This window comes from Rhipicephalus sanguineus, chromosome 3, assembly GCF_013339695.2.
Source record: "Rhipicephalus sanguineus isolate Rsan-2018 chromosome 3, BIME_Rsan_1.4, whole genome shotgun sequence".
Taxonomy (NCBI): domain Eukaryota; kingdom Metazoa; phylum Arthropoda; class Arachnida; order Ixodida; family Ixodidae; genus Rhipicephalus; species Rhipicephalus sanguineus.
The window spans coordinates 137,857,465-137,881,603 of NC_051178.1; the positions used below are offsets into that span (position 1 = coordinate 137,857,465).

General features: G+C 42.0%; 2 protein-coding genes across 4 annotated transcripts; both read right to left on the bottom strand.

The window, feature by feature from the left end:
- Positions 1 to 1,108: 1,108 nt before the first annotated feature.
- Positions 1,109 to 13,023, bottom strand: LOC119387265 (serine hydrolase-like protein). 2 transcript variants are annotated; one of them, XM_037654601.2, is made up of 4 exons: positions 12,703 to 13,023; positions 11,634 to 11,735; positions 7,922 to 8,372; positions 1,109 to 4,533 (listed from the first exon to the last, which is right to left on the bottom strand). In XM_037654601.2, the coding sequence occupies exons 2-4, from the start codon at positions 11,657 to 11,659 to the stop codon at positions 4,222 to 4,224; spliced, it is 789 nt and encodes a 262-aa protein (XP_037510529.1). In that variant the 5' UTR covers positions 11,660 to 11,735; positions 12,703 to 13,023; the 3' UTR covers positions 1,109 to 4,221. The 2 variants fall into 2 exon arrangements, with proteins under 2 accessions (XP_037510529.1, XP_049269419.1); XM_049413462.1 differs by lacking the exon at positions 12,703 to 13,023 and having other exon boundaries at positions 11,634 to 11,771.
- A 1,477-nt stretch (positions 13,024 to 14,500) lies between these two features.
- LOC119387267 (serine hydrolase-like protein) lies at positions 14,501 to 22,710 on the bottom strand. Of its 2 annotated transcripts, none has more exons than XM_037654606.2 (4): positions 22,514 to 22,710; positions 20,067 to 20,157; positions 19,393 to 19,843; positions 14,501 to 16,998 (listed from the first exon to the last, which is right to left on the bottom strand). In XM_037654606.2, the coding sequence occupies exons 2-4, from the start codon at positions 20,090 to 20,092 to the stop codon at positions 16,522 to 16,524; spliced, it is 954 nt and encodes a 317-aa protein (XP_037510534.1). In that variant the 5' UTR covers positions 20,093 to 20,157; positions 22,514 to 22,710; the 3' UTR covers positions 14,501 to 16,521. The 2 variants fall into 2 exon arrangements, with proteins under 2 accessions (XP_037510534.1, XP_037510535.1); XM_037654607.2 differs by lacking the exon at positions 22,514 to 22,710 and adding an exon at positions 22,295 to 22,351.
- Positions 22,711 to 24,139: the final 1,429 nt, after the last annotated feature.

Below are 24,139 nucleotides of genomic sequence, written 5' to 3' on the forward strand. Positions count from 1 at the left end.
AGTTGAACCTAGTTAGAACGAACACTGACATCGCGAATTAACGGTTATACGGAAAATACGAACTTTAGTTAGTCACGCTTCATTTCAGTGACCATCTATTCTTTTAGAAAACCGAAAAAGCGAAAGCAGCCACAATATCGGCTGCAACAAAGAACTATTTGGTTCGTGCGAGGCTCAAAACTCGAAAGGTATAGCATAAAAGGCAATTAAGTAAGTATCCAAAGACATTTTTTTTTTAATATGGTTGTGACAAAAAATTTCTCTAGAAGTGTGGTGAAGAGCTGCAGAAATTTTGGTCAAGCAAAACGAAAAAAAAAAGCGCATTTACACAGGTGAGGATTACCTCGTTTATAGTGGGTTTGGAGCCTAGAATAATGCTGTTAACTATTGCGTATAGAATTCTCGCGCAACAGCCAGATTGCCGATTTGTTGGAGCCGGCTTTTTCTCTACTGGCTTCATGGGGGGCAAAGACAACATCCCCCCCCCCCCCCCGCTCCCCCGGTGCCGATTCGGGAGATATATTTAAATAGTTTGAATTTTGTCCTCTTTCACTGACAACGGACTTTTGGCCATCCTGCCTGGCAGCTATTTCACAGGGGCCTGTTTATTCCCGTTTTTTTTCCCCCCTGCTTCGACACAAAAGCATGTGGGGTAGAAGAGAGCGGTGGGGCCTTCGGCCGATGTGCTACTCCTCTGCGCTATGCATCGTACGCAAGTACCATCCAGGGAATAAAAATAAATCTGGAGTCTCCCACTAAAGCTCTTCACAATGATACCGTGCGGTGTCGGCACTTAAGAGACTAAAGTTATATGTGTTTCATTTGGAGGTCGGACTATATATATATATATATATATATATATATAGGCACACACACAAAGGAGGTGGAAGAGCATGGCGGGCCACCTAACCCACTGGGATATGAAAACTCTCTGCCAAGCTACTGTTACAACGAATATCGGATATAACGAACTAATTTATGGTCACGATGCAACTTCGTTATAACAAGGTTCAACAGCATATATTGTGGGGGGGGGGGGGGGAGGGGGTACAAATACCTGGTTATACATTTGACCAGTGGTTCGTGCAAGTTGGCACAAAAGAAACAATTTCAGAGCCCATAATCATTCTTGCTTTTATTTAGAGCGTTCTTGCTTTTATTTAGAGTTATCCCCTAAATTTGTACAATATTTCATTCGACATCAAGAAAGAGCAATGTGATAAAAAAACAATTAAAATTTCGAACAAAAATAAAGCAAGAACAGCTAGGATAACGGAAAGAAAGCAAGCCGAACACACACAGGTACTTGTGCACCTGAAACCAGCATAACCGGATGAGCTGCCAATTAGGCGTCATTATTACACTGCGAGTGCCTGTTCTGTAAATCAAGACAGAGAGCTACCATAAAATACATCACCTTTCATCTGCTACTTACTGTACATGATAAACAAAACCATAAACCTTGCCTTGGTAGCAAGAAAGCAAGCAAGCCACTACTACCACAAATATCACCACGAGATGTTTCAGGAAACAACACTTGAGCGTGCTTTTGGAAACTATTAAAGCATGTACGCCTTTTTTTTCTTTGTTTTTGTAATGGACAAACTAGTGCATTTCCGTCATGTATACACTAGTCCTGTCCTGCGAACGCAACCATTTGAGAAATCCCCATTAAAAAACTTCCGCGTGAAGACAACTTTCAACACCCCCATGGCCTGTAATTACTGAGACTAGTAGTGAGACTTCCACACTGCTGAATACTGCATGTCATCACTGCAGTTACACTAAATGTTTTCTTCATTTCAGCATTAAAAAATAATAGAGAGAGCACTTGTATGTGTCTTCTGTCCTTGTATCAGTCACACTGCATGTAACCAAGTACGAATAAATTCAAAGCGCTATTGAAAAAAGATATTACACTTTGCAGAGTAAAGTTGCTCATCAAAATTACTAACACTTATAGTCATACTGAATAAAATATCCTTGTGTCCTGCACAAGTGTTGTATCACCACTAGGCCCAGATACCTACTCCTAATGCAAGGCTTGGATTTAGTGAAGGACCAACTTGCTTATGCAGTTAGAAGTTGTTGTGATGACATAATTTTACTGAATGTCTACCACTAATCATAAAAAATAGCCCACATCATAATGGGCCACTTAACCAGAAGTGGAACAGGGCCGTGATTACAGAGAACGGAAATACCCTTAACCTTGCATTATATACATGTGGCCTCAAAAGATTGCTAAGGAACAACGCTAAATGAGTTTGGCCTGGTAAATTATTGTTTAAAAACTTCAGTTGCATTATTTAACGGTAAAATACGGTTGATAAAAGGATAAACATCCGCTTTTCTAAATACTAGAGTGAGAAATAGGACTATTTATAGGGTGTATTATCTGTTGCGTTGCACTAAATACTACTGAGAAGTCTAACCGAAACATACTAGACAGGAACGAGAGAGCAAAACAGCATTCCAATTACAGGCTGAAAACAGAGCACTGCTATGCTACTAATAAGATGACAACAATATTTTTAAAAATCCGAGTTTTTACGTGCCAAAACCACGAAATCCTTATCAGGCCCACAGTATTGGGGTACTCTAGATTAATTTTAGCAACTGGGGTTCATCACTGTGCACATACATATCCCCTTTAGTGGCGGTGCATACAATTTTACATACTATCAACTATAGAGGTGTGTCATGCACGTGTTTCTTCAAATGGCTTGAAAGGAGACGTGCACATTTGTACAAGCTTCCCGAGTGGACAACTAGCGGTCATTTAACTTCACTGTGCTGCATATTGCTGCAAAGGATCACTTTGGTGAAGACATTACCATGTTAGAAGACACGTTCGACGTGCCACACTTTGGGAGCCGTGCTAAAGCTTTATGTTTGTTTTGCTCAAAATGGACATAAACCACAAAAATTTGTCCATGCATGTTGTGCCTGAGATTCGAGTTTTTTTTATGCAGAAGTAAAACATGACTGATTTCAGAATAAATAGATCTTTAATTACACTTTGATGATGAATAATTACTGAAAAGTATAGGAATAAAAAGACTCTCCAGTCATGTTTAGTTTTTAGTTTCTTTAATTAAAAAAAAAACTGACCCTACCCCATTTCGAGACCCGTTCGGTCTCTTCTTCAGGGGGTGCACAAATCCACATATTGCTATCATCTTTTTTTTTGTAATAGACTATGCTCTGCCTTGGAATAAGACTGTGTAAGTTTGACAAGTTTACAGAGAGTTCCTTATAATTTGCAGCTTAAGGAAATATAAGCACACAAATGTTCTTGCATTTCTCTCACATGAAAAATGTTGCTGCTGTGAATGAGAATGGAACACATGTCTTTGAGCTTAGCAGTGCAAACCAGTAGATGCTACGCTACCGCGATGGCAACTGTGACATCGCAGGTTTCCAAATATTTTGTCGTGTTTGGGCCACAATAACGTAGGAAAAGTTATTGATACTTGTCAACTTGAGCCCAATTAAATTGAAATGCAATAACATTTTACTTTACTGATAAAGAATTCAATATGCCCGAGCATACACTGCCAAAATGCTTGACAGCTCGACAAGTCAGCGCAGCTACTGTTTTTTTCTGGATTATTAAGCCTTCTTTAATCATAACATTGTAAATTTCACTCACTCAGAAACATGTTGAATGTTTGCCACAGCCTAACAGTTCGTAGCTTGAGCTCATTCTAGCAAACAGCGTTCTGCCTATTAAATTTTTTGTTTCTTTCTTACCACTATAGTTAGAACTAGTTAAATTTCCTCAAGACAAATTTAAAATGCACTTGCACATATGGCAAAATATGGAACTGTGCACAGTACAGCTGTGCCAACTACAACCTTGAGGCCACAGATGAAATTATCTGAAGTGTTCAGCATCAGTAAAAATTAAAACAAAACATCACTCAGCAAAAGTTATCACTTTGGCTGCCTGGAAGGATAGTGCACAACAAAAAATTTAGGTTTAGGCTATTGTAGTATCGCATCAATGTGGATCTAAAAAGAGACGTATGTGACTAGCCACTGCATCTGGACGAGTCATATGCACGTGGTGGTTTCCTGCTACTTCAACTATCTTAAACGTGCGGCAGTTTTGTGCACATATGTCCGACAGTAGCTTATGCTTCGCAGACACACCCCCAAGGCCAGGAACAGCCATCACTACCAGGAGATTGTTGGTGTAACCGCCATAGAACTCTTTCAGGGCAGCACTGTCACACTGAAACCAACTGGTGTACTTAAGTCGGACGTCTTGGTCATGATGTAACGGTCGTCCCCGACAGGCTTGCAACCACGTTTCATCAGCGTTCTGATGTTGTCAGGAAGGTAGCCCGGAACTATGCTATGCCTGTACAGCTTTATCACTTCCTCTTCTGTGTAGACAGGTGGCTTGCTCAGATCCTTATGACCTAGTCGCACGTTGCCCTCTAACACTTCCCGCAAGCTTCCGTAAAACTTTTCTGGGTTGCTGATACAAGGTGCAAAAACATCAATTAACACCAAATTCTGGACCTGTAAAAAAACAAGAAAATAATGGATACTTGTAAATACAAACTTTCAAAACTAGAGTAAACACGAACAGTTCTATTATGAAGATTGTTCAGAACAAACACTGTGTAAAAATACTAGCATACCATGGAATGAATAGTATGCACAAAAATGCAGTTGGGAAGGATAACAATGACAATGATGACAATCAGAGAAGCAAAGCAAGCATTGAGAGCGTGCCAAAACATGCTGTGGAGTCCTTTTAATGAGTTAGTTACGATGAAATGGCATGTCTTCATTACGTTATTGCACATTACACACTAAGCAAGTGTGCTATTGTCAAATAGCTTATTGCACAGGGAGTAAACCATACTGTCTCACAATACTGCAACTGTTGCTTTTCTGGTTTTTTTCTTAAATTCAAGTTTAAACCTATTCAATTACCCCACTCACATAGAAATGCACGATTCTCAAGCAAAAAGTCATAAATGGCGATTGGCCTGTGGGATTACTTTATATTTAGGATAAGTTGAAAACTTATTTATGCTACTGTAAAAAACTATGCAGAAAGCTATGGAAGGCTCACATTAGAATTTGTTAAAAGCACAAAAAGACTGGCAGCAGTACAGCTTTAAAACATCTTGTTGTTATTGTTAATTGCATTAGAGCAAAAATAAAACATTGTGGCTTTCTGGATCGGTGTTTGTTGTGAACACACAATATATCCTGTTGCATCTGACCTCTCATATCCACTCTTCCACCATTATGAACACTTCACTAAATCTGCACAAATAGTCTTTGAAGTAATGTAACTCTTTCAAAAGTATAATTTAGGGGCCTTGTATAGCTACGTGGTCCTCATCCTCAACACTTCAACACCTTAGTGACTTGATAAGAAGTGGCAAAGAGACACTATTTAAATAGATCATGAGTGTTCAAACAAGAAATGTCGCCTGAGTCAATTCGACAAGAGGAATGGTATTTTTCAGTTTCTGACCTCACAAAAATAACTACCTCAGTTGAAACATTGGCACCAGCGACAAATGGTCAATTAATGTTGATCACTTCAAGCCACCATCTTACTGTTAATTGCTGGGCCAATACTTTATTTAGGAAAATCATAAGCAAGTACACGATGTGCTAGAATTAAGAGTGTGCGAATATTCGAGTTTCGAAATCGAATCGAATAGTTCCTAATCAAATAATTCGATTCGACTTTTGGATAGCTAGTATTCAAAGTTTCAAATAAATTGACAGGACGAATATCTAAAACGCGACCAAGGCTAATGGTGCAACTTGGTTAGGGTAGGGTGGCTAAATCTAACGCTAACGTCGCCGTTCGTTAAACTTTCACTGACATCCTGGTTAAAAAGCGAGCGCATCTTGATCTTAAAGGAGATTATGTCATTTCCGCACAAAGAAAAACACATCAGAGAACTGTCAAGTCCTTCACAACTTCGCTCCCGAGACGAAGGCACAGACTTCTTGTGTAGTTCAGTCGCATATGCCGCAAGCGCCGTAAAACGACCCGACTTTGGCCTGCGAAACCCTCGGTGATTGGCTTTGCATGTAAAAATTTGTTCACGTTGGGCAGTCACCACTGCCGCACCGCACCACTAGTTCAGAAACTCCCATCGTTCTGGCGCGCAGTTAAACTGCCACTGTGAACGGGCACCCGAAGACTTTTGGGCCCGGAGCGTCCATGGCGATGACACACAACTTTACCATTGTCAGATGAGCCTTATTTCTCGACCATAGGGAAAGAAAACTAGCTACCGTACTCCCCTCTGTTAGCCGTTAGGAGTGGTGCTGCTAACTGCAATGGCGGCTCTTCTATCAACATGCTTGCGCGCCCATAAAAGCTGAAATAAAAGCCACTCCCGAACAAGTGCATAATGAAGCTGTCAGCATGCTGTACCGTCCCTGATTTTTCCTTTGTCTTTCCGTAACCATAGGTCGGCAAACTCACTCATGAGTCGACTCACTCACACTCACTCAGACTCAGGTCGAGCTGCGAGTCTGAGTCTGAGTGAGTCTGGGTGAGTAATATTTTGGTGAGTGTGAGTCCGAGTGAGCCCTAAACGCAAAATATATTTCATGAGTGAGTCTGAATGAGCTCCACCTTTAATTGCCGACCTATGATCCTATCCACTCAGCTATCTGCATTACTATCAGCCTTATATCGGCTTACGTTTATACTCAGATCTGTTCCCACACACCTCAACGCACTAGCGTTCATGCACCACCTCAATGTTTATTGATCAGAGGTGTGAGTAAGGGGGAGGGGAGGAGGTGCTATGACCTCGCAACGCTTTCACGGGACTTTCTTAATAGAAATATGTTGTGTGAGTCGCATATTTGATAAAAACGTCCTTACTAAACTGAAACCCTTGAAATCTAGTATTTGAAGGTACAAGACCCAAAGTCGTATCGCAGAGCACGCATTATTTGAGATATTGGCATTCAAGAGCCCTTACACCATGATCGGAATAGCTCACTTAATGCCAGCGGACTCGTGAGTCGACTCACTCAGGCTCTCAGGCTCAGGTCAGGCCGTGAGTCTGAGTGAGTCCGGCTGAGCAAGATGTTGGCGAGTTTGAGTCCGAGTGAGTCCGGTTGAGAAAAAGTTTAGCGAGTCTGAGTCCGAGTGAGTTCGGTTGAGGAAAATTTCCGGAAATCTGAGTCCGAATGAGCTCTCACAGCAAAATATATTTCTTGAGTGAGTCTGAGTGAGTTTCAAAATTTTTGCCGGCCTATGCCCGTAACTGCACTACACATTTCGTGTAAATACACTATTTGATATTCGATTCAGTATTCAATATTTTTTACTACTATTCGGCACTATACGATTCGAATTCGATTCGAGATGAAATTTCACTATTCGCACACCCCTAGCTAGAATGCACTAAAAGGCACATATATTTTACATTACCAAGGTTATATTTTAAGCATGTTGTTTGCATTTGTTTGCAGAAAAAAGCACGAATGTTTTCATGCTGTAGATGAGCATGCTGACGAATGGTTCTATGCACCCTAATGCAGAAGTGGTCACACATAAAACAGTTGTTGCCTTGGCAATGCTTTTTATGGCTACAAGACATGTACAGTCGCGCTCAATATGACTTGCAACACGGGAGCGTGTGGCCACACGAGTTAAACATTTCATATTCCTTCCACTAGCCCTTATTTCAACAACTAAATGTTGTTCTCTCACTGGGGGATGTTCCCAAATAAGACAATAATATTAAATTACAGAAATGAAGCAAGTTGAAGCCGTGTGCAATCATTAAACTCGTGAGGCCACGTGCTCCCGTGTTGCAAGTCATATTGAGCGCGACTGTACATGCATGAACCCACTGCCATTAAATAGCATTAGTGGTACAAAATAAAAGGCACACATTGCATTACACACCCTCTCTGGAAAGAGGCAAGAATAAGCAAAGCCTCCATGGCCTCCCATGCTGTGTCCAATCAAGGAGAATTCACTCCAGCCAAGGTGGTCAGCTGTCCATGAGACGTCGAGCAAAAACTGCATGGAAAAATATGACGCCCCTTTGGGCAAGTGCGAAGATAGGCCATGGCCCGTGAAGTCAAGGGCCACTGTGTTCCACCGAGGGTCAAGCCTTGGTACAAGGAGGTCAAAGCTCCCAGCATTGTCCTGGAAGCCATGCAGAAGCAGAACACGTCGACTTGGGTCCTCAGCCGACGTGGGCAGCCACTGTTTAGCAGCGAGGTGGCCATACGGAGTGGGGATCTGTAGTTCTCGAACTTCACGCTCCACAATCGGGACCTCATTGGTGGCAGTGCGGCACTGACTGAGACATCGATACTTGGAAAGTACCTGCCGCAGCTGCTTCGTGCACCTGCAAAATGTGCATGCATGTCATTGCTTTATTAGTTCACAATAATTCAGTCAAGTGCAATCAACCCGGTTCTGCCTTAAGAGTAGGGTTTTGTGAAGGTTCTGAAACTCTGGACCTTACAATACATATTGTGGCCTTTATCTACACTAGCTCAAGCAGCATTACATTTTTTTCAAGTGCATTTTAGCATGTGTTGTACATTGTATGGCTTGGTCAGTTAAAATAAGCCAGATAAGCGTACTATTATATAATATGCAGACATTCCTTAATTCTCTTTTCTACAAATACATCACTGAGTTTCCTTTGCAGCCATACAGTAGAGTTTCTTGCAGTCCATGCTTTTCAAGCTTTGAGTGTATCTAGAACATCTGGTTTTCAGACCATTAAGTTACACATCGGCTCACAGCTATCCGTGAATCCATTATCTTCTGACATTAGCCGAGGTGGTTTAACTACACGAGTTATGACTAGATTGGCCAACATGCCATGTTGTGTTCCGTTCCCAAGGACTAAGTCGGGACAGCCACGCCTCAATGGTGGGCGCCAGAGTGGCGGGTGCCCAGGTGGAGGTAGACTGATGGGACTCGCAGCTCTATGGAACGCGGTTGTTCTGGGAGCTGACCCCGGCGTCCATGAGAAACCTCGCGGAACGCCACTGGACTGGTCAACTTTCCAAAAGGCAGTGAAGGTGCTTTTCGACGCGAGGGGAAAGCCGGTCTCGAGCTTGATAATAGAAGCTGCTCCGACTCATTGACTCCTTTCGTACCGCTGACCACCCCTTCCTTTTGTGAATCGACCAGAACGGGCAGAGTGAGATGTGGAGAAAAGCGAGGGATGAGGGAGAACAAATACAGCAGAGGCCCGTGCATGCGGGTTCCCGAACTGCTGAGCCAATTGAAGTTTTCTCAATGTTAATAAATCAGTTTTCCTGAGTTACTACCTCGAAGTCATGACTTCACCAGCAACCAGGGTGTCGGAACGAAATGTTTTTCGTTTCGGTTTTAGTTTCGTTCTACCGCAAAAAAGTTCCGTTCCGTTTCTGTTCCGAAACGAAAAAAAAAAATGTTCCGTAACGGTTCGAAACGTTTTTTTTTATGCAATAATTCGAAGTTAAGGTAATCATAAAAACATTGGACTTAGTTACTTGCCCTCCTCATAGGGGTAAGACACGTTCTTCCCACGTTCTTCAGAGGTGCGGAAGTAAGTGTACCACGAATGTCTACCAACTAGCACAAACCGGTATACCCTTTAAAGTCAGAGTATTTATTTTCTCAAAAGTCAATTACGATTTTTTTTAGCGGGCTCAGTGCTTTGCGTCAAGGGAGTGAGCACGATCTCAGAAGCAGCACGTCATTGAGTGTACTCTCTGATGTGTGAGACTGCTATTCTGATAAAAGATCGCCAGGCTGACGTGGAACACGCAGCACAGTCACAGCGAAAGCTGGAAGAGTGCCCTTTCTAGAGCCCGTTGTAGACTCTCTTGGAGCAACTAATACAAGCACATATGCAAGGTACCCGCTACGCCATAAATCATCGTAATTTTTCTTAAGTAGTGAAGCACCCACAATGCCATTTTTCGTCATTCTTCAGAGAATCGTGGTACCCGCAACACATCTGTAAGGCATTATGTGCACTTTGTGTTGTGACTGACGACGATGAAAAATTATGGCTGGGACCTTTGTAACGGGTTGGAAGCATACAACGACCGACACGTTGCGCAATTCGCATTGTATGATGCCAGGTTGTTATTTTACTCTTCTTCACGCTATATATTACATATGTTAACATGATTCCTTTCTCGACACATGACGCCTGTATAGAGTATTTTTGCGAAGAAGTTACAAGCACCAGCGTGGCACTGTGGTGGAATACTCGACTGCCAGGCAGAGGGCGCGGGTTAATCTGATCCTAGAAATTTGTTTCCCATTTCAATTTTTTCTTATTTCGCGCGAAAGCGGTTATGGACACCGGCGGCAGCGGACAACTATGGCGCCAAAATCGCCTGTTGCGATCTCATAACAGCTTTCGCTGTAACAAACTTCAGCGCCGACATTGCCCTCTCCACGCTGGCCGGCGTGACAGGTGCGCAAAAGTCCACTTGCGTTAATATAAACATCTCTGGTTGCCACTGTTCTCGTTTTTTGCACAATTTGATCATTGCTTTGAATTCCTGCCTGAGGTACGCGTGAATACTGTACCCTGAGATATGCATAACTGCTCACGTTGCATGACCTCAGTTGTTCCGGATTTCCAAGTTTTCTCGTGAACTGAAAAACGATTGAAAAAATTTCGGTTTCACTCCGGAACGAAATAATAGATAACGTTTCGGTTACGTTTTCGTTCCTGTCAAAAAAATTGTTTTTTTCGTTTTTCGTTTTTGGATTTCGTTCCGTTCCGACACCTTGCCAGCAACGCCTAATCTTGGTCAACGCACCAGAACTCACGCATAACACGACAGCCATCACCACAACTGATGCTCCCTCTTATGAAATGTTTATAGATCTAAGTAAGCATTCCAAGATGCAGTAAAAGTGTAATAGTAGGTATAAACACTACAGGTTATATTAGCCTCCAATGGTACGTCAACTGATAAAAATCATACAAAAAACACAATGCTGTGGAATCATTGACATATTGCTATGTAAAGAAGGCACAAAACAGTAATACGAAATAAGAAGACAGCAAACATGAAACAATATACGGTGAGGGCCATATGTCGATATCTAACACTGAACTAATTGCACGAATGCAACCATCAGGGATAAAATAAAAAAAATAAATCAGAATAACTAGTTTCACACACCTTTAGTGTTGCAAATCAGTTCTGCGGAATCCCGCAAGGTGGCGCAAGTATTACAAGAGGAAAAATTGTCAACCACTTGTCGTAGCCAGAAAGCTATAAGGAAATCCATATGGATTTCTCAGAAAGAAAGCTTTCTTAAAGAAACATGCGCTCTGGTCCTGGGATTGAACCTAAGACCAATGCCCCCAATGTGGTCACTTTACCAATTGAGGTAACCGGGATGCTAGGCAATTGGCAGCACGAAGGCGAATTAATCGACCTTTCGTCAAATAAGAAGCTGTCTTTCTCAGAAACCTGTAGTGATTTCCTTGTAGCTTCGTGCTCCGTATGGGTCGTTAACTTATTTCCCTTTCATAGCTTCACTGTTTTTTTTGACAACACAAGCGTACTCACAATTTCAGTAATAAAAAACTCGGCATTTGATGTAACTGCAAACAAACTGCAAAGTATGAACTCACCTCAAAGTGCCCATTACTTGAAACATGCTGAAAGGTGCTAGGAGCGTGGGTATTCTGACCGTGATTTTTGTTTAAAGCAAGGCCAACTTGGCACGGACAGGACTGTTGAAAAAAATAATACCAAAAGTAAAACAAATGAGGTTCGAACAAGGGCGGAACCTAAGAAATTAAACGTTTTAAAAAACCTCATCCACAAAGGTCGAGATATTGAAGTTTCATAACCACGTGCCATAGTTTAAATATAAAATATAATGTCACATATAACTAAAACAGGTAACTGTAATGTACCACTACCAGTTACATGCTGCCTAAAGTGCAAAAGTGACAAGGCATGATGAATGTATTACGTTGGCACAGTGTGCTAGAACAAGTACTGCAGTCTCACGTCAGCATGAAGTACACAGAGCTGAAATAGACATCCTACAGCCTAACATTTTTAAACCCCAGCAACTAACATTTTATATTTATTAGAGAGCAGGGACAATGTCAAGTCGCACTCGATAGTTTCTTGTCCGATTTACAACTTGCGGTTATAATTTTAACTAGCTCAATACCTTGAACTGTTGTCATCCTAGGTAGAAAAACAGCCCGAAGTGTTTACCTGGAGATGCTACAGAAAATTCTAACTGCGGTGCCAGTTAAATTACAGGGCGAATTGGATTGCGATGCACATGTAATGCAGTGATACCCTCTCCGACCGGCCTTGACACTTATGTGCATATAAGACGTCGAATATATTCGAGGTTTAGAATCTTCACATCAGAACCGGATCACAATCTCACGATGCGGTTTTCGTCCTCAAAGTGACGTCGCGCAGAGCATAAAAAAATGAAAAATATCAAGTTAGGCCGCCCGTAAATGTTCTCCGAAGACATATATGCAACACAGAAATGCCATTGATTAGTAGGTCACAGCCAGATCTGAACATGGAAACAAGAATCGAGCGACACTACCGCTTTGTGCCACAAGAAACACATTCGCTTGCAGTACGCGCGCAATACAAGCTTCTAAATAAAGCGCATTGGATACGTTCTTGGGCACGGCTGGCCCAGAGGTCACCAGTACTTACCAATTGGTTAGAGCGGTCAAGGCTACGGATCTACGGTGAATTCCCCGAGTGACGCATCTTGCGCAACAAGCGGGACGTCGCGTTTCCTCATAAAAACGTTGCAACGGGCGGAGAAATACTCGCGACCAAAGGCAGCGGTGCCCATTCAGAATGTGCCGCCAGAGAACACCTGTGCCGCTCAGATGGAGTTGCGCTTGATTACATCAGCTGCTCTGCGAGACGACCAACTTGTGGAGATGCAGAGGGGCACTTCGTAAACATCACTCAACTAGCCTTGCAGCTATTGGCTGCATTTATTCTTTACGCAGGCACACACCACCACACACCTCAGCAAGTTTAGGAAGAGGAGGGCGCAAGTCGCAAAGGAAACGAAACTAACTGGCGAAACTGGCAATAACACTTCAATGATGATAATGATGATGCTAGAGCGAGTGCCACACGGTGCACCTAAAGTCCCATAGAGTTAATATACTATATTAACTCTATGTAAAGTTCCTAGATTTTCTTTTTATAAAAATGAACTCTTGCTGTCACTCTACTTTTCGATCGCAATCAATCCCTATCGAGATCGAAGTACTCGATCGCGATAGAAAATGGCCTTGACCTTGAGGCTTGACATGAACGTCATCACACGGTTGCGTAATTTGTTCACTTTCACGGAAATCTGCTGTCAATAAAGGAGCGTATGTGGTCGTAGCTACTCTCTGGCAGAGGACTCTCACATCGTGTCTGGTGCTTTCAATTTTCTATTTCACTTTATGAGGTTACTTATCTCTAGAAGTCGGTGCCAGCCAGGAGGAGCTAGGGGGGCGGTGTTGTACCCCTCCCCGCGCGCGTAATTTTTCAATTTTGCATGCGCATATATACACGGTCACATACAAATTCACGCACGTACATACATAAAGAGTGGTTTAATCCCCCCCCCCCTTGAAAATTCTCTGGCTATGCGATGCTCAAAGTCACTGACCTCTGTCACCCGCTCACTATACGTGATATGTCTTCCACGACGATTTGTAACCAAATTTAGACATCATCATTAGAGGCAGCGCAAACAATATGGACACAGAATAGGAGCACACGTACACAGAGCTATGTACATGTACTCATCTTGTAAATAATAGTCGCATCCTATAGAGTTAGATTTCCTCATTGCCAATCACGTCATCACTTTTTTTTTCACGTTGTTTGGCATCATGTGTTTCTTTGCATGAGTATATATGCGTGTGTGTTCTTCAATAAATCTGAGTTGATAGTAGAGCGGTGTACGTGTGCTCCTCTTCTGTGTCCGTGTTGTAATTGCGCTGCTTTTAATGATGATATTGTACCAACTCGCCCAGCAAGACACCCTTCTGAAATTTAGACAACCACGCTCTCTTGCACACAAGGAGCGCTGGTTGGCACTAGCCATCATCTGTTATAAAAACACCGTCTTCATCCATTCTCAGTCTGATATGATTCAGTTGTCTGCCGTTTTTCTTGGTGTGCTTCTGTTCTATAGTGTTCACCAGATCATTCATGTAAGAGAACAGTAATTGTCATGTAACCAAGAATTTCACTAAGAAGCAACATTAAGAATCCTCACGTTAGCAATTTATTTTCAAGCCTACACTTCAATTCATCTAACTATAAAAGGTCGATCTTATCTCAAAACCAAATAAATTCCAAGCTTCTATGCTTCAGAAATTGCCAGAAAATGGGTTTTTTGGTGGCTGCGCTTTCTACAATGCATAGAGTATAAAATACAGGCAAATCACAAAAAGACATACCACACAGCAATGATGGAGCATGAACAAAGCTGTTTGTCTTTTCTCAAGATTCCATTTATTAATTTGTGAGGAAATATCAACATAGGCACGTATGTATCACATCGCAGCTTTTCAAATATTTTATCCCAACGAAATCTCAGAACAGGCATGTATGGGTGACATAGCAGATTACAAGATATTTTATCAAAATATTGAGGCTGTTATGGTGCAGGGACAACTAGTTTCTAGGTCCTAAATCTTCATATACAAAATAGACTTTGGTTACTGATAAACATTAGACTGTAACTGTGCTGACACCATCCAAATTCCCGTTATGATCAGCTGGTACACGGATGTCGAAGCTGCACAGGTGTTTTGTTTTTAGGTCTTGTCTGGTTCACAAACCTCCCTTTATGGTGCGAATGGCTGTTTTGCAATTGCATAATTTACGAATGCATCTTTAGTGCACATGTTTAAAGACAGTAGTATAGATGGTTTGAGGAGAGGAAAAAAACATTTTGTTTTGCAACCCATAAAGGAGCACAGCACAGCGTCGTAGGAAGAGAAAGGGGAGCGAAAGAAGTGAGTGAAAAGGGTCAGTTCCTTGAGAAATGAGTACCCACAACACCGAGCACCAGGTTGGTGTACCTCTCTCCTCATAAAGAAAAACCGGTGGGTGCATGGCGGCACAGGGAATTGAACCCAGTACCTCCCACATTGGAGGCTAAAGACATGGAGCAGTAGATCATCCCTTCCTTCATTAAAAAGTGGAGTGTAGCAGAAGCAAACAAAATTTTGAGGCTTTCAAAGACACCAAGAGCATTAAAGGCAGTAGGCTTAAAAGTGGAACGTACTTTTCTATGACCGAATAAATTTGTTCATGCAGAGCCATTAACATGCATTTTGCAGCACTAACGTTTGATCAAATGGATAATGCCACATTGAAATGCATTGCTTCACTGAAGCCGAGTTATTCTAAGTTTTCACTGAAAAACTGTGTAAGCAACATTTTTAGTGGTCCTGATCACCAGTGGCATCAGTACTACAAGATCTCATTAAATTTCTGTTCCCTATAATGAAAGATGATGTTGTTAGGAGCCATAGAATAACTGACCCCTTCTGGTTACACCGTGAGTGCATTAACATTGTTAAGATCTATTAATTACTAGTTCTGTAAGTTCACCCTGACATATGTCTGTGTCTCGAAGAATACCACCAAACCATCTTGTGCACGGAAGACCTTGTTTTCGCTTGCCTTCCACTTTGCCTAGCATTAATGCACTACATCACATAGGTATGAAAGAACATTTGAGTTTCAGCAATATTCTTAACCTATAAATTCGCATGCCTTCTATGAAAATGCCCAGAAGATCCACCTTGAATATCACTTAGATCAAGCTTCTTAAGCACTCAATAATGAAGCGATGTGTTCTTTCTGCGGTAAGGTTATACAAACCACATTTTCAGTATACAAAGCACAAAAATGACTAATTTTGTTCAAGAATAGTAGTTGTGATAAACTCAAGGAAGTAAAGCAGCACAAAAAAAGGTATAACAACACAAAAAGGAATGCAAAAGTGGCCATGAATAGTACCTCATGCGAAATAAGAGTTACCTATTCGTGCTCATCCTAGATAAGCGCATTTTGCCTGTTAGCTTTTGTTTTATATTTGGGACACTTTAGTTCAAACTCATAGTGAACTTCAGTCATTGCAAGAATATCAAATGCCCTTACAGACTCAGCAAATAACTGCAGCGAACGTAACACAGCCACCTTGAAGGTACAAATGACATCACTCAAAATGTGTAGCATTGGTAAAACACATGCTTCAACACCGAGAAAAAAATTATCACCTTGGCTGCCTGGGAAGATAAGGCATATACGAAAGAAAACAAGGCTTACTGAAATACAAAAATAGACGTGTACCATCGAGGATGAATTTAAGACAGAACAGAAAAGGGCGTCCATTACTCCAACAACAAGTTTTACTAAAACAAGGCTATTGTATTACTTATACACATCAGAGTGGATCTAAAAAGGGTCGTATGTGACTAGCAACCGCATCTGGATAAGTCATGTGCACAGTGGTGGTTGCCCTCTACCTGAACAACCTGAAACTTGCGGCAGCTTTGCTGCACAGGCATCGGCCAGTATCTTGTGCTTTGCAGACGTCGTTCCGAAGCCAGGAATGGCCATCAGTACCAGTAGGTTGTTGGTGTAGCCACTGTAGTACTTCTTCAGAGCACTACTGTCAATCCGAGTCCACTGGATGTACCTGAGCCGAGCGTCCTTGGTCATGATGTAACGACCGTCCCCAGCAGGCTTGCAACCGCGTTTCATTAATGTTCTAATGTTGTCAGGAAGGTAGCCCGGAACCAGGCTATGCCTGTAAAGCTTTATCACTTCTTCCTCTGTGTAAACAGGTGGCTTGCTGAGATCCTTCTGATCAAGTCGCCATGTGCCCTCTAACATTTCTCTTATGCTACGCGATACTTTGCTAGGTTGCTCAAACATAGGGGCCAAGGCATCAATCATCACCAAATTTTGTACCTGTAAAAATAATAATGAAGGGCAGTTGCAGGAATCCATTTTGAAAGGTATAGGAAGCAAACAACTCTCATATGAGACTGCACACAGCTCACATTCTGCAAGGATTCTGGTAATGACAGATGGGCTAAGCATGGGCGTGATGAGACCAAAACACCCAAGAGATGCAGAGAGAAGAGAAAGAATGATGACAGTGACAAAAGCAGTGATGACATTGTCAATGCACTGAAAGGTGCTGGGGCATTCATTGAGTTTGTTGATTTTGAAACATGTTTTTGCTATTCTATGGTGGCATATGCAATGAACAAATGCAGTGTGGCCAGTCAGTAGATGGCACTGGGACAGGGACGTAGCCAAGGGGGGGGGGGGGTTCGACTACCCCAGTTTTGCTTGCTTATATATACACGCCGACATACAAACACACGTACGAACATACATTAAGTATGAATGAACCCCCCCCCCCCCCCCCCCAAAAAAAAGTTTCTGGCTATGACCCCGCACTGGGACCAAAGCACACTATTTTAAAATCTTGCAACATTATGCAAACCATGCCAGTTACATAATGGTGAACATCCTTATCTTCTAATCACAATCAAGCTGCTACATTGGTGTACTTAACTATGCTTTAGAATTTAGCTTTGTCAACTTTAGAATAATGCACACTTAAACCTACTTAGTGTTGACAATTAACAGAGTAAAATGTGGTGGAAGAGCCATGAGTATATATAGAGCAATGTGGAGGAAACAGAACTTTGGATGATGGCGTACCCATGGGTCTTCTTGCAAGCAGCTGCAGCAAAAGCACATTGGTATATATTGCTGTTTGTTACATTTTTCCCACCTTTGCATGCGGGAATATGTGGGAATCACTGATTTTTCTTAGTTTGGGTAGTGTCATGCATGTATTAGTTTCCACTTCGTTGTGTTTTTTATGTCTATAAACTGAAGATGTACTGCCAAAGCAGCACTGCCCATCAGTGCTGCCTATGAAAACCACCGCATGTTGCTGCTGAAGATAAACGCTGCATACAACCGGTGCCACTAAAGAATAGCCACCACCGTGTTCACATTACTGCCAGTCACTGCTCTAAATATGGTGCATGAAAGTCAGGAAAACACATATTAAGACCAAGGTGGTCGCCCACACCCTTTTTTGTGTTAATTTACCTCACACAGTAGTCTATATATATGGGTGTAAGGAAGCTTGAAATGACCGTGAGTTATCCAACATTTAACCCCATCAGTAGATGGAAGTGAGAATGTTTAGTAAGGGTGAGGTCTAAGGCTACAACTGCTCCAAAAACTGGTTAGTCTGCTGTGACTGCCAAACAACACTGATGTGGTTATCAACAATTTTGCTGGTTTCCTATTCAACTTCAGGTGTGGTGCTGCATGTGGGTAGCTTTTTGTTTCATCAGTAGTGCCGATGTGAACTACAACCAAAGGGTATGTTTTCCTGGGTTATATGTTTTATTTTAGTGGTCCTCTGAAAAACATACATGTGCTTCAGAGAGCACTGAACCTATTACGTTCAAAGTTTCCTGGCTTGATTTTTTTTAAAACAAACAAACTTTTGGAATGCGCACAAGAGTATTGCATATAAGTTGTCATAACCACTTTGCCAACATTATGCACACTCATTCAGGTTTTTTTAGCATGACTTGGCCAATATGTATTTATACTAAGCTTTGGTTCTAAATCTGAATAGTCATATATCTGGTGACTTCATCACATGTTATGAAGACACATTGTTTATAGCACAGGGATCTAGGAAAAGCATCAAACGAAATAGGAATCCATGCCACATTGTTACTAAAGGTGTATAGGTTGTGGGAAATGCACACATCACCAGATAACGACACATGCTGCACAGTAGGAGTGCGCGGGTGTCCCACAGATTCCCTACAAAAGTGCCAGCTGACGCAATGCATGGACAGTCAGCGGCGGAGTGTCAAGAGTGGTGTGAGGCGGCAGGGACGTTGGTGTGTGTGCGGGTGGTGCATGCCCGGTGCTGTGAAGGTTAGGAGCTGGTGCGGGCGCCCCTGGGTTACGTGCAGTTTCTAATTCATGTTGTACTCATAAAAGTTCCTTTTTTGTGTTAAAGTGGCAACTTCAGCAAGTTCTTGGGGCAGACGGCAGCGAACCTCTTCAAGTTATATTAAACTTTATGCTGATGGCGTCATATGTCTAGCATGCCACTCGCAGTCACTGATAGAATAAGCCTCAACAATAAAGCTTTTCAAGCTTTATTGCTCACACACGTATTTTAAAGCTTAATCAATGTCAACGACTGTTTCATTGACAAAAGCTTTTACAGCATGTTTTTTATAGCACACATTCTTTTCAGCTGCCGTTTAAATGGCAGGCCAAAATAAAGCTGAACTTCGTAATACTCACCCTATCAGGAAAGAGGTTACCATAGTGCAAGCCCGCCTGACCTCCTATACTGTGTCCAATCATGGAGAATTGACTCCAGCCAAGGTGGTCAACTGTACGTGCTATGTCGAGCCAGAATTGCATTGAAATATACGGTGTCCCATTGGGTAAGTGTGAAGACAGGCCATGGCCCGTTAAGTCCGGGGCCACAGCATGCCATCGAGGGTCAAGCCACGGCACGAGGGGGTCAAAGCTCCCAGCATTGTCCAGGTAACCATGAACCAGGAGAACACGTCGTCTTGGGTCCTCAGCCGACGTTGGCAGCCACTGCTTAGCAGCCAGGTGCCCATGCGGAACGGGAATCAGCAGTTCTCGGGCCTCGCGTTCCACAACTGGGACGTCACTGGTGGCAGTACGGCACTGAGTAATAAACAGAGACCTGAGGGGCACCCGCCTCAGTTGCCTTGGGGAACTGCAAAAGGTGCGTGAGTATCATTGTTAATAAGGCTTCCATCGGGGATAGTTGGTGTGACACTGTCCTTTTCCCTGCACTGTACTTTATGAAAGAAGGACGACAAAAGTGAAAGAAGAGAAGCATGCGTGCCCATGCTTGTGCCGCTTCACTTCTGCTGTCCTTTATGTAAAAAGGTAAAAATTACAAGCGCAGAACAAGAAAGTGCAAAGTACGTACTCACCTCAAAGCAGCTGTTATTCGAAACATACTGAAAAGCAGCGAGGATCTCCTTACAGTGTGACTTTCTTAAAGTGAGGCCAGCATCGTGCAGACTGTAGAAGAAAGGAGTGACAAAAGTAAAACAAATGAGTACTTGTTAACAGATGCGAAACATTTGAAATGTGCTTAAGAAACATCATTATAACCAAGCTAAAAATAAGACATTTTTCAATCCTATGGTATATCTACATGCTTTCATTTGCAAACAACATTTGACAGCATGTGCAACTAAAACTGCAATGTTTATCAATGTTTAAAGCTATAGATTTTCTGAAAAGACTGACAACAGAAGTGCACAAAGTTTGAGTAGCAGTCTTAAAAGTAGAGGTTGCATATGTGGTATTACATTACAAGCTTACTCCTTCACTACATTTCGCATGCTGCTCCAAAAGCTAGCATTATACACTGGAGTGTAACAGTGATAATGTGAAAATATCTGCAAATCAGAACTTGTTATTGTTATTAAAGCCCCAGCTTGCATAGCTTCATTGCTGGTTCCATGTTACCTGGCTGACTGTAGGCAATAGACAATTGAAAGTACTGTACATCTTTCTAGCACATCTGAGAAAGTTTACCTACAGGTGGAGGCGTGCGTGCCAATAGTCAAAATGTCGAGTTTACATCATTTTCATGATTTCGTTCATATTTAACTTGCCAGTTTGCTAATCTATGCCAAGAATTCTTTTCTGTTCAAATACTGCTTAGGCATAACAAGACTGGCAGCATAAGAGAAAGCTTGTTGCAAGTGGTGACTGTCGAATGATTCTGCTGCAGAAAAAAAACAGAGTTCTTGCGTAGATGCACTAGCTTGTGGGAGAATGCATTTCTGTGCAACTGTTTACATTTATCCAAAACACATGATTGCTTTAGCACTCCTGATTATGTCGCCCAAACTTGGGTGAGCCATTTATTGTTTTGACCATCTCCTAACTATTGAATTTTAAAAAATGTTCTGTGGGGATCGAATATTTGATCCTTCAATGAACACGGCAGTCTACTACGTCAATGTGTTAACATGCTGTCTGTGTCATTAAAGACAGTCTTTGTCCGCTAATACAATCATCCTTCCCTCATTTCTCATTTACAAGCTTCTCCACTGCCCGGAGAGCCAGTTGGTTATGACCTTATGAAAGTAGTGCTTTATTAAAGCCCTTTATTGTCACAGCTGGGCTGGTTCTATGCAACATATATTTAAGTTTGTAAGCAACTTGAAGTATTTGTTAATTGATTTAACATGCAAGGTAGTTTTCCTCAAATATTCCTTCGTTATAATAAAAAAGCTTGCTATTGTGACATTCCTACTTATATCTTACACAAAATTCTCCTTTAGGTGTCAGTTTGCTCAATGGTAAAATAAAATGCAATGAAATTCGGTCTCCTATTACATTTTATGATTGCTTTGAAATGCCTCTTGCAGGAGTAGGACACTGTATATGTTCATGAAATGTTTGGGAGCCAAAAATCATTGCATAACAAGCTTAATTATGATGCATTTTGTTCACTACAAGCTTGATTCCTGTTGTCTTCAGCAATCGCGATGACAGCAGAGAGCAACTATTTCTAAACAGTGCTGGATGATATGTTGATAGAACTATTACCAGCACGGACATGCAAACAACAATCGAGCAGGCAGATTCATTGGTAAGCATGCATGTGTGTAAATTTACTGTACAGCAGGTTTTCAGGGAACTTACAAATTTAGGGATCTTCATTTGTGCACAGGATTTATGGTTTTTTAAAATATATTTATAGTATGAGGAGGGGGTGGGGTTAAATTGAGTGTTCTTGATGAAGGAAACCGAGGAGGAATATAAGTTTTTTTTTGTCTGGTTGCCCTCAAAGCTTGCGACTTTCCACGCTATTTTCACAAACTGTTCACACAGGCAATATAGTTTACTTTTGGCGTTTATTTGAAGAAGCAAACCGTACATTACGTAATCTTGAGCATTTCCGACCTTGACAAATCTTGACGTATCTGGCCTTCGAACGTGCTTTCAAAACTACAACTACTGCTCTAAGTGCGGAGCGCAATTTCATTGTACTTAAGTGAATTCCATGCGCGACTACGAGTTTTCCTTCACCCAAGGCCGCTAGCGCTACGAGCAAGCGTTTTTGCTTGACTATTTCATTAAAGGAAACATACATCATAGTTAAAATAATAATACTGATATATATAGACCATTTGCTCACACAAGGCATGCAAGTGCAGGAAAGCGTTGCTTGGTTTTTGTAACGAATGTTTTCCGCCGAGTTCACTGTTTACCCTTTTTGAGACGAGTGAGAAGTGAGTGACGAAGGTCAGGAGAGAGTGTCGCTTGCAGTGGGAGCGCTACCTCTGCTTCTAAACTAAGTAATTTTTCGTGCCCTTGCGCACAATTAATTAAGCGGTTGAGAAAATTGGCTGCTTACCACGTCCCAGCTGCCGCAACTAACACACGTTGGTTTGTCAGCGACTGCTCGGATTAATGGATTAATGGGTGTGCCGCACTGAGTAGAGAAACTCGCGTGAACGTTGCAAATCAACTGAAGAAACGGCCTTGGAAAAAAAAAAAAAGATAATGTGAAAGAAGAGCGCATCGCTAGCAGAAAACCGCGAGTGAGCTTACGAAAGAACATTTGATAAGCAAAGTTCAATGCACCGCGCCATTATTGAGCGCGCTTGATCCGCAGGCAAGCATTTATTTATGTATACATGGACACAATTAACGCACAAGCAGCGAGATTTGTAACTTTGGCGTGAACGCGAGGTCGTCAGACAAACGAAACCAACGAAACCGGCTACTTTTTTGTTGTCATGATGATGATACCAATTAAAAAATGTTTAGAACATGGCGGGCATGACGTACTTTCAGAAACCTGTTCGTTGTGTTGTAACACAGTATTTGTATAGTTATTCAATCAATAGTTAAATACAGTGTTACTACTGAAAACATGATGAGAACACCATTTTACGCTTGTTTTTGTTTATTTTTCTTCGTGGTCATAGAACCCTATAATCACCCAGTAGAGGGCCCTGGAATCACGTCGACTGCTCGAAAAAAAGCATTTCTAAACTTCTCTTTTGATGATGCTTATTCATTTATGGTTTCGTATTGCGCTTTCGGGAATTAATAGGAGGATTAGACTAGCACTTTTCCTTTAAAATATCGTTCCTCGGAAAACTTGTGACCACCGCCTTCGTGAGAATACGACAGCTGCCATGTCACTGAGAGGGCAAGGCACACTTGATGCATTGCTTTCTATTTTGCAGTAATCTAAGCTTTGTTCTGACGTTTTTCTAGAAGAAAGCGACCGCGCGGTTCAGAATTTGCAGGATATATATGGCTTCCGTCGCAAGAAATAAAATTAAAAGAGGTCAGTCTCTATTTGGCAAAATGTGCTGACCACCCTCTGCTCTCTTTCTCTCTGTGCTGACCACCGCCATTACACCTACCACCCTCCTCACTACCCCTGCAATCATTGCACTGTTTCTAAAACTGCATGGCCAGGTACAAATAATAAGTGGGATTTCAAGAGGCACCCCTTGCTTTCAAGTGGTCATTAAAGTGATACCACATGGTCCACAAACATTCCCACTTACTGCCATTCGATTTCTAAAATGACCCTGCCTGGACCAAATTTGGCACCATTTACACCCCAATTGGTTACATTTGCCGGCGAGTGGTTCTAGAGGAGTCTCCACTATGAAGTAGTACTTGGTATCTCATGTGCTACGGCCAGCATTACAACAATATGCAAGTCCAGACGGAGACAGCTTCTTACTATCAGTGAAGTTTCATTACACTGCCCACAAACGCAGAGTGGACTTTAATTGTTTGGAAGAGATTGATGTTGGGTGAAGAGAGCAAAACTGTGATAGCGGAAATAACAGCTGCCAAATATGCTGTAACTGGTGTATAGAACATGATGTAACTGGTGCTGTTATACCAATTATAGCACATACTGTAAGTGGTGTAAAAGGATAATTGGGCACTGTTACCTCGAAAGATCCCTATAGATGCATCTTCTTCTGTATCGTCCTCCACCACTAATAGA

What these genes read in the sequence shown, in the direction of transcription:
- LOC119387265 (XM_037654601.2), bottom strand. Translation starts at nt 11,659, where the DNA reads ATGTTTCAAGTAATGGGCACTTTGAG. An exon ending in CAAGTAATGGGCACTTTGAG is followed by an intron (nt 8,373 to 11,633) that starts GTGAGTTCATAC and finishes CACATTTTGCAG; the next exon opens with GTGCACGAAGCAGCTGCGGC. An exon ending in CTTGCCTCTTTCCAGAGAGG is followed by an intron (nt 4,534 to 7,921) that starts GTGTGTAATGCA and finishes GTTTTTTTACAG; the next exon opens with GTCCAGAATTTGGTGTTAAT.
- LOC119387267 (XM_037654606.2), bottom strand. Translation starts at nt 20,092, where the DNA reads ATGTTTCGAATAACAGCTGCTTTGAG. An exon ending in CGAATAACAGCTGCTTTGAG is followed by an intron (nt 19,844 to 20,066) that starts GTGAGTACGTAC and finishes CACCTTTTGCAG; the next exon opens with TTCCCCAAGGCAACTGAGGC. An exon ending in GTAACCTCTTTCCTGATAGG is followed by an intron (nt 16,999 to 19,392) that starts GTGAGTATTACG and finishes TTATTTTTACAG; the next exon opens with GTACAAAATTTGGTGATGAT.